This window comes from Ixodes scapularis, unplaced genomic scaffold, assembly GCF_016920785.2.
Source record: "Ixodes scapularis isolate PalLabHiFi unplaced genomic scaffold, ASM1692078v2 PGA_scaffold1__304_contigs__length_218370807, whole genome shotgun sequence".
NCBI classification, from domain to species: domain Eukaryota; kingdom Metazoa; phylum Arthropoda; class Arachnida; order Ixodida; family Ixodidae; genus Ixodes; species Ixodes scapularis.
In genome coordinates, this window is record NW_024609846.1 from 155,069,192 (window position 1) to 155,086,916 (window position 17,725).

Below are 17,725 nucleotides of genomic sequence, written 5' to 3' on the forward strand. Positions count from 1 at the left end.
CCCCCGACTTAAATATGTACGACTTTTTCGTATGGGGATTTATAAAAGGACTTGTCTACAAGAAGAGGATCCCCAGCATCGAAGAGCTGAAAGAAAAAATTGAGGGCGCTTTCCTCGAGATCGACGATGGGATGTGCGAAAGGGCTTTCCTGGCGTACGAAGCTCGACTTCGGCTTTGCGTGTCTGTAAACGGCGGGCACATCGAATCGGCCGAACCCTAGTCGTTTAAAGGGCCGCTGCAGCATCAACATTATTTCAAATCGCGGTGACAGAAGAGGCGTATCAGAAGATGTATTTTTCAAGAATAAACAATTGGATGAACGCACAACTTCCACTTCCTGGCGGAATTTAAACTATTAGTTTCCCTCTTACTTTTTCTCGTGCTGCTTGCCGCACGCGAAGAGCAAAGTAGAGGTTGCTGATAAAGGTACCAATGGGAAACCAGCAAAAAGACGACTATCTCTCTCAAATACCAGCCATTTTATCACCGGTCATCCGAAATGACTCCAGCGCCGTAAATATTGCTCCAATTAATATGATTTTTTTTTTTACAAAAATGTCTTGCGACATGTGTGTTAATTATACCCAAGCTGTATGAAAAAAATAATTACTTTATGTGTTACAGCGGCCCTGTAAAAATCAGAATGAAATGATAACTCAAAACGAACCTGTCCGCAACGGTAGCAGCACCACTTGCTATTCCAGGCTGTAAATAAATGATCTTGTCGCATCATGGTGTCTTCTTGTTTGCATGACGATCTGTAAAAACTTGACTTGAAACAGGTAATTTCAATAATCGTTCATATAATTCGTTTAAATCACTTTTTATCGCGATTATCTCGCCCGACACCAGTCTTGCGTGTGGCGTTTCGCGCGTTTTTGCGTTCAGTGCGCCACCTGGGAGCGGCGTCGCGAACCAGATAGCAGACGGCGAACGGGCGGGTATAGGCCATAGGAATTGCACGTCTGCCATTTTTGTTATCTATCTAATAATTCGCTGCTTCCGAGTTGACGTCTGAAAAAAATAGGCAAAAACCTTTGGTATAAACGACGTTCGTGTGCTCAATTTCAGGTATGTATGTTTGAAATTCGATTTTTGCTAGGCGTGCCAAATGTGAAAGTTTTTACGGCCGCACCCTGTATGCACTCATGACTTGCTAACCCTTTGAAAGACACTCAAGTGCTCTTAAGTGGCTCCATATGTTACTCGTATACACCTTTTCCAAAAAAACACTCGACCCCAGGGGCAACAAACCGTTTTCGAGCCCAGTCACTGAGTTTGAGGCCAGACTTTCACCGGCGTCCCTCCTAACCCTAACCGAGTGGACTGTGATTTCAATTGCCGCAGCCTGCGTAGGCGTAGTATCAAACGCTGCTGGTGGATAAATTCTCGTCTTTTCCCGCTATATTTTGTGTATCACGGTACATGTGTTTTCCCGAAAACATCGAAAAAGCATTGTACCACATTAAAAAAAACACAAAAGCAAAACAAAACAAAAAACTGTAAACTATTTTTGTTGGGTGCGCGACAGAACGAATGCGGCAGGAATGTATAGTTCTAGTCATTTTTTTTTTCTTACGATAAGTTTTGACGGCGCCGCAGGATTCGCCACATGTGAAACGACAAAGCGCTTTGCTGTCAAAAATAAATTGCAACAGAAGAGGGCCGAAAGGCATGCATTTTTCACGCTCACAAATAACGTGTTTACCGATGGACAGGACACGGACATACAAGTGAGGAAGTGTTAACATTCGAACAATATATCGTACGTACCACACGATGCAGCGTTATCCAAAAAGAATTTATTTGAGAAAGATCTCAAATAACATAGTCACAATCGACGACAGTCACATCTTGACGATCGGATGGAATCCGAGGTGACGTCGTTTTGGAGCACGTTTTAGGGAGAACTTCCTTTTTTCACAACCGCACCAAGGCAAAGAAACAAACGCGACTGACCCGTTTCTCACCCCAAGTCCCCAACCCCGACAACTATTTTTGGAGATGACTGAGGATTCTACGCGGATTATCTCTGGGAGGGGGGAGAACAATGTTCGGAAAATCGCGTCGAGGGTCGTTCGACGTCCTTCACCTCCCTCATTTCCCGTGAATGTCGAGCAGAAAAGCTTGAATGGCAGGCACTTACCAGACTTATTTCTCACAGTGGAAGATAACACAAAAAGGGTATGCAGCACGTATAAAAAAAAATGAAGTGGAAACTTTCAAAAGGGGCCAGAAAACGTCGAATGCAAAACCGCAAAAAAGTAGGTAGAGAACCGCGCTGAGCGGGTTTTCACAGTCCCAGAGAGTGGCAGAAAATTTCTAGCTGATAGAGGGCGCGAGAGTCGCACCAGCCGCATCAGCATCAGCAGCATGGCGGCGGCCTTGCAGCGTTTTTCGGATAGGTGTATATAGACCATTCCATTGAGGGCTCTCTGGGCGGCACCATTTTGTTCGACCGCAGCGCCCTCTCCACACATCCGGGAAGTTCAGCGGGTTCGGCGGGGTAAAACGAGAGATAGGGCACGTGCCCGACTCCGCTAGCAGACGACAAACCGGGAGGTTGCCGTTCTCCATCTTTGGGCTGTATCGGCGGGAAGTACGGAACATCGAACTTTCGCTCGTGGCTGCCGTTGTGAAGTGGTTCGTGTTCTTAGAATAGTTGTTTCTATTCCAAAATCAGCCTATAGCTCTTTGTTGCTCTATTTCGGTAAATGATCAAATAGCATATCCTTTTTCCGTTACTTAAATAGCAGTTGAGTCACCCGGCAGTACTACCCTCAACTATTGCGTGTATTGCGGCAGGAGAGCACGTTTTATTTATTATTTCAGACTTCCACTTATAATCGCTAAAGGCCTACACCAGTACGAACTTTATATAGTAGAAAAGTACAGCAACCGGATTTACTTTTCGCCAAAGAGACCGGCCAATCTGACACAGTTTTCCCTATTTTTTATTTTATTTGCACGCAGGTAACAGCGCAATTGGACCCTGTGAGTCTTTTTATGTAGCATAGTATTACACGACAACTGACATACCAAAAATCTGCGCATCTGCGCTTGAAAGTTCCAAAATGACGCGATTTTAAACAGAGTTTGCACGCCAGCCGGACGCTAGCTACAGCCCACTCGGCGGAGCAGACGATGTCCGGGGTGAGAGGGGGAGTGCATTTTTTTCTCTTTTACCCTCTCTGCTATGACCCCAATGGAACGGTCTATACAGGCTATGTAATTTCAAATCGAACAAATTTTTTTTAATGAAACGAGAGATCGACGAGTTCTGTTTTTACGATGTATTCATTTAGCTCGGTGCACTTTAGGCGATTACATCATTGTCACGGTAAGCTGAATAATTAGCTAAATTTTTAATTAACTTTTAATTGCTGGTTGTATGGGTTATGTGGGAATTGCAGTATTGACAGCAATTACTATTAGATTCCAGATAAATTTAAATAAATTGCGAAAAGGTTTTTTGGGTATTATTTTATCAATTTTCTCATTTTTCGCCCCATTTAAAATTTACGCTCAAAAAGAACGTCGCAAGCCCTGCCCTCAATGACGCTCGGCAAAGTGACGTCGTCGTTTGAATCATGTCGTCACACTCTTTGGAGGGTGTTCCTGGTGGGTGCGCCGATGACGGAAGTAACGGCGTGACCTAAATAAATACGACTACATGGTAAAAATGGCGCACGCCTAATTTTCACCCTCTTTAAAAAATTGTCCAATTTAGTATCAAACACCCTGTACGCATCGACTAATTGTTAATTAATAATTCATTTTTTTTCCAGAGGCTACAAATTACCCCGGAGTGACTGTTCTTAATTGAAAACTCGAGAATTTCAAGACCACCACAAGGCCCAACAGGATGTATTCAGAGATATCTGTGAGTTCTTTCATTTCAATTATCAGAAGCACCATCAAATATTAAAGATCAATTTTAAAGTGTAAAATATAGAAGCACGAGGAAGGTGTTTTCGGAAGAATTCTGAATGAATTACGGAAGCAATTAAAGACCCTCATGATTTTGCTGTTCAAATGTATTTGCAAAGCTTCACACAACCGGACAAGGAGCCCCTAGCACATTTCTTTGGATGTTTCACTAATGCCCCGTTATATGCGAATGCATTTTTTTTTTAGATATAGATCATCCGTTCTACATGAACCTTGCAATGATGTACCGTCTCGGGCGATTCGTGTGTGAACAGCCCGCCACACCACTTTGGCGTAACAACCATTTTTCGAGAGATCGAGGCATAAGAAGAACCATAATGTGTTTGTCAAGTTCTAAATTAATGTAGAAAGCATAAGACCTTTGTAATAAATAACCATACGGCTGATTTTTGTTTGTATAAAGTTTTCAACAAAAGGGCTGCCATCAAAACTACTTGTTTGTCAATTCTACCCACTCTAGCCGCCAACATAGGCCACGAAGTTTCGTATTTGCCAATTATCTAAGAGCGAAAAATCAGGAAAAGTGCTCTGATCTTGTGTTCACGATGAAGGCGTCCCACAGTGCATTTCCTCACATCAAAAGACGAACTGCTTTTAGAAAAGCAACCTCAGTCAACTTGGAGAATATTCTCAGGAGTGCTGCGGCTGTACATGGATAACTGTTTCTTTTTTTTCTCGGTAATAAAATCCTAGCCTGAAAGAGGTGTTCGACTTCTCTCTGGATGTAAAAAAAAGAAACGAAAAAAAGATATCTTTTTTTCTTTATTAACGGAGCAGGTAACGAAATCGTGACGTCCATAAGAAAAAAAAAAAAAAAACGAATGTGATGGGGCCTGTTGTTACAGAGGCCAGCTGCTTTACCACGAAGCTTACATCATGTGTCGAGAAATTCACTCTGTACCGTGTACACCTTGCCAACGCTTATCACCGCGTGAAAAAGCCGAGTCGTTGGGCAATTAGCGCATGCTCGGTGTCAAAATTGCTACACAAGAGAGCTATCGCACGCACGCTAAAAACCCATTTCAGAGCTAAGTTGTGCAGACGAACCATAGCGGGGAAGACAATTGTTGGAATAGCCTAAAGGAGAGGGAATGAACGAGTGAAGGATGCTTCAACGAAAAGAAACCACATACATCATAAACATGGTGGTAATATTTTACTCCTCTAATACACTGAGTGCCAACAATTTTTTCTTCGGTGCAGGATGCAGCCTCCTGGTACTCCACATGGGTCGCTCTGACTCTGGGCTTGGCCTTATGCCTCATCCTGTCAATGTGTTCGCGTTGGCGATGGGGCAACAAGACTGAGGGTGCGGCTCTGCCTCCAGGACCCTGGGGGATTCCATTACTTGGGAGCTTGGCTTTCCTAGGAGGGGATTTTTATTCCAAGGAGTGCGTTGACTGGACCAAGAAGTACGGACCCGTTTTTAGGTAAGTTTTAGGAAGCTTCAAATTAGTGGGGATCTCAGGTCATCTAAATACTAACAATTCAGCATCTTAACATTTTGAGGCGGGGTAAAGGTTGCAGAACAAAACAGAACTTGCACTAGAGAAATAAAGCGAACACGTATCCGGTCCCAAGTATAACTACGACGATACTAAGAGCACTTTTTTGTGAATCATGCAAAGGTATTGCTACATGTAAAGTCGTGAACTGCTTAGGTAATGAGCTCTCTAGTTTTGATATGCCTGGGTAAAAAGTCAAATCACAGCAGCAATGAACATAAATATTGGCTTAACCATCAAGATACGATAAATATAAAGCGCGTGTGGTAACCAAGGTTGCGAGACCAGCATTTACAGCCTTCACGAATATATTTCTATTTTGAGAACCTTTCACAGACACAGCAGCTGTCGAGCCACGAAGGAATGCTTCAAGCAGAGCTCGTTGTAGCTGACGTCATCGTTCCTGAAGTATGAGGCATATCCGAGCGATGGCTCTAAAACGTTTCACAGTTTTCATTCCTATAGCCACTGCGGGCCCCCATTTGAAGCGTCCAAAAAGCTGATTTAAGAAAAAAATAAAAAATCATGGAAATGCGCCATTGGCTTTTAGTGCATGATGCTAGCAAGCCTAAAGCTCCTCATGTCATCTAAGGATTGACTGTGTTTATAGTAGAAGTCACAGGTAACTAATTATCGAGTTTAAAGGTAATTACGGAGGGCATTGCAGTATTTTTTTTTTTAATGTTGGCTGTCATTGCCAATGTTTAGTGATGAGTATATTTGAGGTGGTGAAATACTGATTTTAAACACTATTTCCTCCACACAACATCGTTTATGCTACCATTTTGTTATTATGCCGGAATATGGGACCCTTCTTATAAGCTTGTTTTTACTGCGGAATTCCGTTCTAAGGGTAGCGAATTCAGATTGAATGATCGTCCATGGCGGGCCAGACACTTTCCTGATGCCAGGTAATATCAGGTCAAGGCATGTCCCGGTCTCAGGTGACGTCACGACCTCAATCAACACTATTGTGTCGAGTAACGTGTTGGGTGTCAAATCATGGTGTGACGTGAGTGACGTCATGTAGCATCGGATAACATTACGTCCCTTTACGCCACCACTTGATGTGAATCGTGCAGGCGACGAGACGTCACGTCACCACGTGATTTGGCGGCGTGAGTCACGGGACGTCACGGGATTAATCAGCTTGTCAATCACGAACATCATCAAAACGCGTATTTTATTATACATTAGAAATAGGCTTCACGGATTCATTGTTAAATCAAATAGAGCTATCAATGCTTCTGCCTCCCGTTTTAATTAATTGACTTTGTCGCTAAATAACAAACAAATTTATTTAAAAAATGCAAAAGATGTTTTAATGCGCACTTAAATAAATATACCATTACCGCTTCTTTTGTGTTCTGGCCGATTTTTTTTATGATAGGTTGAGGTTTCGTTGTTTGCCCTCTATCTTAGCTGGTTGGAAATCTAGGCTTGATGATGCATTTCTTGTCGCTCCAAATAAACTCTGCACCCCATAATTTCAGAATCAAACTAGGTGTGAAAAGCATCGTCTTGGTCAACGACTTTGAATTAATAAAAGAAGCGCTCTGCAGGACGGAGTGTCTTTCCCGTCCGCGGAGCTGGATATTCAAGAACGTCGGTGGTGCGTAATCTATTTCTTTTCCTTCTTATGAAAGCTCGCCTTATCCACGTGGTTTTTAGTACGTCTAAACATAGCTCGCTGCAACTTAGTGTCGCCGAGACGATAGCATAACTGTATAATAATGGCGCGTTCACACTGGAAGCGGATCCGCAAATCAGAAGCGGATCCGCGCGTTCTCAACCGCAAAGCGGCTGGAATCGAGCGGTTGGAGCGCGTTTTTGCCAATCGCTTCGGGACCATTTGCGCCAACCACTTTCCCGAACCGCGAAACGGCAACCAATCGCAACGCGACGCTGACGTGACGTCGGTGACTCTCGAAACAAGATGGCGCATGTCGCTGGTAAGGCGTCCAAGGCGCTGTAGTCCTAGCGTTACAACTGACAAATCGTCGGAGAAACGTGATTTTCACGTGCGTCACTTCAATCCGCCGCGCAAAGAACCGACTCGTAATCTTAATGGGCTTCGTACCGGTGATTTGGTTCGGTTAAGAGTCTGTTTATTATTCCGGGCGCTGCAGCCCGAAGCTCGCTGCCTTGTTAGTCTCTCTCTCTGTAGAACGTGGAAACCCGCCCCTTATCGATCTAAATGTCAGCTTTTGTACCCACTAAGACAGGCGCGTCAGCTATTAGGGAGTTTTAGAATAACGTACGCAATTTTAGCGCACGCTAGCGCTAAATTTAGCGCTTGCTTTAGCGCACGCGACGCAAGAGAGTTTTGGAATAGCGTTTCTCCGCCGCGACGCCAAAGCCCAAGCATCTCGCGCTCGCAACGCCACCAAGATAAAGTTCACGATTTTTATTTCACATACGAAATGCTGCAACTTGAGAAGAAACAAGATTTTTGGTCCGGAGTAACAATTTTACATTTGTTCAAACGTGAGAGTGCGACGCGAGTGGTCGACCGGTCGCGTCCGCCGCATGCGTCGCCTCGGCAAGAGTGTACTGACCTTCGCCGATAAATGTTCGCTCGTCGCAAGCATCAAGTTGCCGGTGATCGTTGCCCACCTGGGTTTTCGAAACGGAGTGCAATGTCGTCCCGTGGTCCTGTATTGGAAATCGCAGTCGCGAGGATGCCGCCGACGTCGCGCTCACGACGCCGCCAAAGCGACCGCAGTCATGGTCCTGGGGGCCGCCATTTTTTTTTTTTTTTTTTCAACTGAGCTCGTTTTGGCTTTAGCCGACTTCTCACCCCGAATCCTCCTTAGGAGCGCAAAGCCCTTTGCGTATGCACGCTATTTCCGAGAAATAGCGCACGCTAAAATTGCGCACGCAAAGCGCAAAACCTGGTTTGCGTTCGGAGCATGCGCAGTGGCGACGACGCTATTCTTTGCGTACGCAAAGCTTTAGCGTGCGCTATTCTAAAACTCCCTATTGAAAGCTTTGGACCCCGTGCATGACCACCATAAAGGCCGAGAGACTTCGTGAGCCTGATTGCGTAGCCAACGCACTACCGCGGAGCGGGCAGGGTACCTGCGCTAGCTCGACCTGTAACGTTTACTACTAAAAAAAGAAATAAAGGGAACCTACTCAAGAAATAAAGTGTAAGTATCAGACGATGCAGAGTTAATCCATAAGGCATTTATTTGAGCTTAATGTCAAACGAAGAGTAGACTCGATCGACGTGCGAGTGACGTGAGGAGAGTCCGCCACCGACGAAGCCACGACCGGCTAGCACCGAACAGATTCCCCCGCACCACGGTGCACCCCACCACTCCCAACTTTCAAAATAATAAGAGCGAACGACGATTAGGAAATACTATACTTCGTCTCACTCTACGATGGACTAAAGGAAAAAGCTACGGACCGCCAGGTCCAATCACAAGCCACTTAAAAATTGTGCGGTATTTCGCCTCGATGCACGTATCGGTGCCCGCGTCTCGGATCACTGATGAGGGGACGGGTGGACAGTGGTTCGAATCAAAGAACACTGAGTGACTCAACAGTTTTACATCGCAAAGAAAGTCACGAGATTTAGGCTCTTTGCAGCGTCAAAGCTATAGAAATGATGCGGCGCTTTTGGATTGGAGCATTATTCGTCCACCCCTAATCAATGTAAAGCGTGTCATAGTATAGCGTGGAACATGATTGGACCTGGAGGCCCGTGGCTTTGGCCTTTAGTCCATCGTAGGATGAGACAAAGTATAGCCCTTCATCCCGAAAACAAGGTCAGCTATTCATGCGGGAAGGTCCTCTTCAAAGAAGAGGTGGGGGCATCTCTTTCTGAGTCAGAACGTCACGCCTAGCTGGGCTTTGCTTGTGGGTGAAGTCGAGGGAGTCGCAGGCAAGGTTTTACCGGTCAATATCTACTTTTTCGCTGCCTGAACTAGTGATGCGTGCAAATATCGCGAAAACAAATCTCCAGAGTGCCAAAATAGCAAAAAGTGTGGCTTTGGATCGCAAGTTAAAGTGGATTTTGGATTGTAAGACAGGGTTGTCTAACTTAAGTATCCAAGATCACGCGTGATCGCCGAGAAACCACCAACCGCCTCTTGCCAACGGCCGACCGGCTCTTGAGTGTGTCTGACGGGATCGCTCGGGAACCGCATCCGCAACCGCGTCGCGAACGCGGATCCACTCAGAGTGTGAATGCGCCATAAGAGAGTCTTTAGCGCCTTTCCTTCGAAACATCAGATCTGTGTGTCTCTGCTACCTTTGTTACAGACACTGGCAGCTTGAAAAGCCAGGCGCGTGGCATATTATAATCCCAATTTTGGTAGCAATTGTTCCTTGTCATTCTTATAGGCCTGTCATTGGCCGATAAGCGATAACAAGGGGCCTGGGGCCACTTGGGCGCATATGATTAGATGGCCAGCAAGCACACATAACACGTTAACTATCGATGCAGTCCCTAATGCTTGATGACTAATGCAGACAAAACAAAACAACTGGCAATGTCACGCAAATACGAGATTTTATTTTTCCCTTATGTTCTTTAATCCGCTACCTGCGCACATGTCACCACGTTGTGTTACCTGGCGATCTATATTGACACCAGGATTTTTTTTTTTTCGTGACATGCTACTTCGATTGGTGCCTCATCAGTACGAATGATTGGTTTACTTTCGAGGCGGTGGTATTACTTTAGGAATTAGTTTTGCATTGTACGTCTATTTGCCTGCCTCATACGAACAAAACTTGAGTTCGGTAGTGTAGCATGGAGCTCCTTGACGGCTTTTGATGTATGGCGAAGTGAAACTATACCTTGTTACAGAAATAATAAACAGAAAGGAAGAAAGGAACATGTCATCAGAACCAACGCGCTCACGTTCAACTATGAAACTATACAGAAACGTTTTCCTCGTATTATATATGAAAGCTATATAAACCCATTGTTATGACTACGACTACCAATTCAAGCGTCTACATTTGCAAAATCTATCTACTCGCCGACTCACCCGTGATATTTTCTTTCTGCACAAGGTAATTAATGGTCACTTCGATGTTGACCTGCTAAGCTCAGTACATTTTTATGCACCTGCTGGCTTTTGCAGACCCACCGCTCTTCATTTTATCCTTCAATTCAAGAAAAATATGACCATTAATTCCCACGCAACTCACATCTAACAATTTAAAGTCTCCATCTTTGAACGTTTTTGATGAAATGAACTTTTTCCAGCGCAAACTATACTTGCGAACTCTATGTTTTTCGACTTTTGTATGATATAAAAATCTGTTTTAGTTTTTGTGAGATTAAAGTTTAAGAAAAATAACTTTATGACTGTTTTTTTCTCTTTAATTTTCTAAGAAGCGTGAATATTTTTTGTGTGAACTGCCAGTGAGCAATTTATCTGTGACTCTCACATGATGAGTTCTAACGTTTATATTTTATATGTCTGTGGATCGATCTGAATTGTATCGCTTAAATTTTTATCTTGTGCTACCACTTCAAAACCTCAAGGTTGTTCTGGGCCACAAAGAACATAAATAATTAATTAACTATTAACACATCGCTCAGCATCTGTTTAGTAGTTACTAAAGTTATTGCTAACGGAATATCTGTATAAAACACCGGTATTATAGGAAATGCTACTAATGACGCCGCCAAATCTATCAATCTATAAACTCACCTGCAGAGGAGAAAAACAGTGGCCTTCGAAAAATAGTCACCCTCTTAAAACCAGTGCTTGACTACAAAACAAAACATTAACGTATACTGAACTGAAGCCGCCCAATACTGTGATCATTTTCCATGATTTTACAGAGAGCCCACGAAAGGCACATGTTCTGCCATTAAGCTAGGCATGGTGTCTACTCGGAGATGGAATTGATTCGATATTAACATCTTTATTTGCAGGAATCGCCTCCCTGAACAGTAAACCTTGGCAGGAAAACCGCCGGTTCTGCAACAAGATGCTGCGTGAACTTACTCATGGAAAGAAATCTATGTTGGGACATATTGAGGTCAGTATGCTTCAAAATTAGCGCACTCCAAGATGAATAGCTTCTATTACTAGTTATACCACGCGAAGCTGATTAAGCAAAACGCTAGGAATGCTGCTAGCAAGAGCGGTGTTATTATTATACTTTAACTCTTTCCTGACCACGGGAAACGTAGAAAATTATTAAATGATCTATGCAAAAGCTTTTCTTTTCCTAACAAATTTGCGTATGGAGCAATGTGACACATCAAAATGTGTCCAATTAGTTGTTCTTTCAAAAGAAACTGAGGTTAGTATAATTCGGGAAAAATATTTAATTTTTTTTTTGTTGAAATATACAATGTCCGTACGGATGGCGTATAAAGTCCGACACTTCTGCAGCTCTGCAAATGAAACGGCAAATAAAAAGAAAATTCAGAATATGCAAAATGTACGTGACACCCACGGCTATTACTTTTGAAAGTTAGTTTACCTTAATTGACGTTGTTTATCTTCTGTTCGTCAGAGAGTTAACCTCCATAACATATGTGCGCTTTTCAATGAAGAAATACTTATAGCGGGAAAGCACTGATAGTACACCTCACATTCTCAGTACATTTCTCTCTTTGAGTTCTATCTTTGGTTTGTCATAGATTTGTTTGCAGTTCCTTCATATTTAGCTTTTTTTGTCCGCCTTGTAGAGAACATAAAACATGCACGCCCACTCAGGGCAGCATTGGAAATTATGGTAATGCTCACCAACAACCACCTCCTAAGCAACGCCTTCAACATAATCTAAAATGACCCTGGAGCTCTTGAGGTTTAAAATGCGCCACAAAACAGTTGGGTTATGTAAATGATACCATTTTTGTTACAAAGACCGATGACATCATCTCTCTTGGGTGTTCGATAACTAAAGAGATTGTGTAGTGTTCCACAAAGGCATGTTCAATGCTCTCCTTGTCCGTTGAAAACGTCCCTTCATAAACAATGTCACTTATATCGTTTTCAACTACATATCGTCGCTCCATGCCAACGGCTCTTTCGGTAGGGATCTCCCGCTCCAGTAAGCGCTTTAAACGCGCACGTAAAACAACCCCCTGATACTAATCGGTATCGAGTGCTTGCAGGCGCTCTTGAAAACTGACAATGTCGTCAGTGAAATGCCCAGGCGATAAGCATTTTTCGCACAACAGCTCTTTCAGCAGTTCATTTAATTCCCCTTTACCGTACCTTGCTCGTGTTTCAAAACACTTAAGCGCTCAATAGCTGTAATGTTAACATCATGTTTAAGAAACCCCCAAAATAGTTTCCCTCGGCCCTTGCTAACTCGTCTAGAGTTTGGCGTACCGACTTAACAATGGTATCGTCCCCAAGCAGCTTCCTGTTGCATTTCCGAATGTTCCACACGAACTTTTTAGGTGTTTCTTTGGACGAACAGAGTGAAAACGATACGAGGCAAGTCTCTAAAAAACACGTGGTCTACAGTATATAGTTTACAGGTCCCAAAAAGTTCGACGGACACGTGCGCTTTGTAAAAGCGTGCGTGACTTGCGCCCTGAAAGTGCGTAAAACGCAAAATCTCCCCGCTTGTCGCGCAGTCAGCAACATCTTCTAGAACGTGACGCAAAATTCCCCCCTCCCCCCCCCCCCTCCCCCCAAAAAAATGTAATTTTAAAACTTTTATTGTTCGATCAGTCGTGGAGCGCGCACGCACATTAAAGTCGCACTACAATGTGACGCGGCGATCGGTTAAGGATACATCTCAAAACTTGACATAGAATTAACTCTAATTTATACTTCTCCGTGCGTAAACGCACAAAACGCGGAAAAGCTGGTTAGAAGAAGAAAAAAAATCACATATGACGAAACGTACTAACTCTTCGCTAACGACTTCTACCACAGTAAACAAAGACTTGGGCAAAAACAAAAGACACCCGCCAGGGGTTCCGACAGCGCTGCTGACAAAAACGTCGTAAAGCGACTAGAATAACCGCACCACTCTCCGTCAGGCACTCGCCCTTCATCCTTCATTCCTGAACCACCACAATACCGAGGTCACGATCTATAAAGAGGCGGCTCAGTTCGCACTGCCAGCGTCGTGAACACTAACGGCGCACGATAAGAGAGCGTACTCGCAGTGACTTTTCAAGCATGCAACATTTTAAAAGAGGGTCACACGGGGAGCATGGTGGTTAGAAGGCATAAATAATTAAAAACAAACCCGAAAAGTCCAGAAAGCCGACAGAAAGCGACGCCTCAGTTTGGTTGCTCTTCCGAACTCGTGCGCGACGCCGACAGGTCACGGTAACGTCCCACCTTGCCAACCCATTCGTTCCCGAGGCGTCGCAGCTGCTTATCGCCGGTGTCGGGGGCTACGACGACAAGCCGTCGCTTCGCAGATCCGGACACGGCGTTCATAAGATCGCCGTCATCGACGTCGTCGCCGCCTTTGCCCTTGCCGCCGTCAACGCCCTCGGTCTCGCTAGCGTCGTCGTCGCCCCAGGTCTTGCCGTGGTCGTCCTCTGACCCGGCAGCTGCCGCAGGGGCGCGTGGCGTCTCCGTCCCTCTTTCGGGCACAACGTCTTTGACGACATCGGGGACCGCTTGGTCGACGGTACTGTGGACGAGGGGCCCGGTGTCGCCTCGCCGGACACTGTGACTGCGTCCGCGAACTCGCTTTGGACTTGCTGGACCGCCGAGGTCGTCGCCGCCGCAGCCCTCTCGGCCTGCGCCACGGCGGTGTTGTTGCCGGTGACACGTGCGTTCGTCTTGACGCACACTAAGGTCTTGTGCCCAAAATATCGGTGCACCGGGACACCTTACAGTCTTGACGGACGTGTCCCGTTCCGTGGCACCGGAGGCAGACCGGCGCTCGACCGGGGATGGCGACCAGGACGTTGCCTCCGCTGATCCGGAGCTGATGAAGAAGACTCCCAAGGGTGACGCCCTCGTTCAGCGTCATGTGCACGACAAGCGTGGTGGACTGTACGTGGACAAAGCCAAGGAACTTCCACTTTTCGCGCACGATCTCCTTGACTGAGCCGAAGGCCTCGAAGGCACGGCGCACCCTGTCAACAGGGGCGTCGAAAGCGACCCAGTGGAGCTTGATGCGCAACTCCCTGCGGCTTGGGCCGACCAGGTGGCAGTAGTGACTCTTGACCTTCAAGCTTCCAACTCCCAAAAGCTTGGCCTTGGCTACCGGCGTTTGAAGCTTGGGAAGCCAGTCCTGGCTCATCAGGAAGGCCACCGGACCAGCCAAGTCCCTATCAAAACACCGAAAAGCAAGAGGCCGAATAATAATAATGCCAAACGCCAGAATGTCGAAAAATTGAAATACCAAAAAACTGAGATGCCCAAATATTGAAATACCAAAAAGTCAGAACGCCGAAAACTACAAAAGGCGAAAAACAAATAAATCGTTTTGCCACTTCCACTTTGTTCGGTTTTCAACAAAGCACTTTCCATTGATACGAGCCCTTTTAGCTAGTTCTACGAAGACACCAGTATCAATGTAGACTAAACTGATGTAAAATGTTGTGTTTTGCTATCGTTTGTAAAGCTATGCATATCAGTCGGATGAAAAAAAACCTTATTGGTCAGCAGAAAAACACAGCACTGTCCAGTGTTAATGGCACAAGAGAATCAGCAATGTGTGGCAGTAATCATTTCACTGATTCGGAGCGACATGGACGAAGACGGAATTATGTGTTTCCAGAAGAGAAAGCGAAACTTATTTGGAAAGTCATTTATGCTTACGTGCTTGACAAGAAAGTGAGTTCTAGACACTATTGGAGGTGCGAAAACCAAGGCGAATGCGACGCTAGGCTGATTACCGACCTTCCTGTAGAAGGTATTCACAATATCATCTCGAAGACAGTGACCCACGCAAGTCATGCTCCGGATATCTGCAGGGTTACAGTTCTTTGTACTCAAGAACGGGTCAAAGCTCTGGTAGCAATCTCACATGAGGCACCCATGATGATTGTGCAGCAAGTCACGGCAGATGCAGCAGCGTGTTCAATGCAACAGCTTCAAAGGAATGAAGCCTTGCGCCACATTGTGAGAACAAAGAGGAAAACGGACTGCCCACGCGAGACGTCTAGTGTGCAGGCGCTCATCATCGAGGACGAGTTGAGAATAACTTTAGATGGCCGGGAGTTTCTGTTGTGCGACTGCACCTGCGCTGATAGAGCTCGACTCTTAATTCTTTTCTTTTTTTTTTCACGAACGGAAACTTGAAGAAACTGAACGACACTCCGATGTGGCTCATGGAGGGAACATTAATTCGCCGCTCTTCGACCAGCTATACACAATTCACAGTTATCTTCATGGCCATGTGTTCCCTTTAGTTTACTGCCTCATGACTGGACGAACCCAGATGGCATACGAGGCACTTCTAAGAAGTGTTGAACTTCGCCGCAGATCTTGAACGTGCACAAAATCCGAAATCCGTGAGTACAGACTTTGAATTGGCACGTATCAACGCTATTCGGTCGTTGCTCCTGTGTCATCGGATGTGCATATTGTCCTTGCCACTTGTGCCCATCAGTATGGAGGAGAGTGCAGCACCTAGGACTGGTAGTTCTCTACAGAAATTATGTAGATTGCTTCGCCATCAAGGTGAGGCAGCTTGCAGCCCTTTCGTTCTTGCCCACCGAAAAAGTGCAAGGTGCCTATGCGTCCTTGAAACCACTCTTCCCGCAACAAGCGTCTGTTCTGCTGCGGTGGTGGGAGGACAGCTACCCGCTTGGGTAATCACGCCGCCGTGTTGGTCGTGTCGCCAGAGGTAACTCCAGCGTTATCATACGAGGTCCATTGGTATTCCCGCCATCCCTCAGGAGTGCGCTTGCCCTCGCTGAGAACGGGTTTCCAAGGAGCAATAGCTCCGCTGAGGCATGGCATTGACGATAGAAGATATTGGTTGGCGGGCACCACGTAGGCGTCTCTTGGCTCATCACCACCATGAAAAGGGAGCAAGCTACAGTGGAAGACGGCATCGAGGGAGTAATCAGAAGACAGACTTTCCCGCCGCCCACGAAGCGAGAAACAAAAGGTGCGCGAAAATCGTTTGGCAGCTGCTATGGGCAACCGAGACAATGTCGACGTCCTAAGCTATTTTCGAAGAATTGCACAAAATTTATCCGTCTGAAATGGAAAGAAGACATTGGTCTGGTATGCGAGCAGATATAAAGAAATATATTTTCCCTCTTTTTAAACATCAAATATTCGAAGGAAAGCTATATTCCGGGATAAAATTTCATGACTATTAGAAAACAGAACAAAAGCGCGTGCTCATCGGCGACCGCAACCTCTTACTTAACGCTGATTACATTGCCAAGAATCTTTTTCTCCTTGTATAGCTAGGTGATACAAGTGTAATCCCATCATGTCCATGTTTCGGCATTTGATGTTCTGCTGTTTTGACTTTTCGGCGTTTTTAATTTTCGGCTTTCTGAATTTTCGGGGCTTTGAATTTTCGGTGTTTCAAATTTCGGCATTCTGATGATTCGGCATTTTGATTTTTGGCGTTTTGAATGCCTCCCGGACCAGCCATGCCCGCCAGAACGCCCACCAAGATTTGTGGCTCACGAAAACTCTCTATCCTGGGCGGTCTTCGCAGGAGGTCAGTGTAAAGTATCCCGCTGAGCTTGACAGCTTCTCTGGTGTGCAGAGCGAGCAGCTGCAAACGGTATACGCTTTGGGCAAAAAAGAAACCTTTGTTTTACCACGGCCGATAACGCCCGCCGCATCATGCTAGGAGCAAAGCTTTGCACGATCGTTCTGGTTGATTTAAAGCACGCTAATCGTTGGCCACCGATTCGCCTGTAAACCTTTAAGTACATGTTATAAAGGACAAATGATAAACAAATTAGATGTAGCAGTCATAATGTTAAACAAATATCGGATACATTTTGGAAGCTATCTGTAGCCGACAGTCGAGTGGCAAGCTCCATTTCCGATCCCGTCAGATGCCGTTTCAGTATTGCTGGAACGTCTGGAAGTTTGAAAAATTTGCGTATAGTTCCAGAGACGGGAACCTTTTGAACCAGATGGCCAGCCCTGTACGTAACAAGTTACATGTAATTGATTACTAGTAATCAATTACATTTTATTGTAACATTTTAACGCTTCACTTGCATGGTTTCTGCAGTAACGTTCGTGTAATTCAATTACTAATACTGTGTAATCAATTACAAGTAATATTATGCTTCCGAAAGAGTTCGAAATATTGACATAAGTTTTTTCTACGTAAAAAAATCGCTCTGTCTACCCGTGCGTCACTCGTCTATGCTGCA

At 45.1% G+C, this 17,725-nt stretch overlaps 1 protein-coding gene across 1 annotated transcript in view; it reads left to right on the top strand.

The window, feature by feature from the left end:
* Positions 1 to 17,725, top strand: part of LOC120843500 (cytochrome P450 2J2) — an 86,602-nt gene that overhangs the window by 38,476 nt on the left and 30,401 nt on the right. The window contains exons 2-4 of the mRNA XM_042290385.1: positions 5,280 to 5,382; positions 6,951 to 7,069; positions 11,363 to 11,469. Of these exons, the coding sequence (XP_042146319.1) occupies positions 5,280 to 5,382; positions 6,951 to 7,069; positions 11,363 to 11,469 (329 nt within the window). The remainder of the gene's footprint in view (positions 1 to 5,279; positions 5,383 to 6,950; positions 7,070 to 11,362; positions 11,470 to 17,725) is intronic.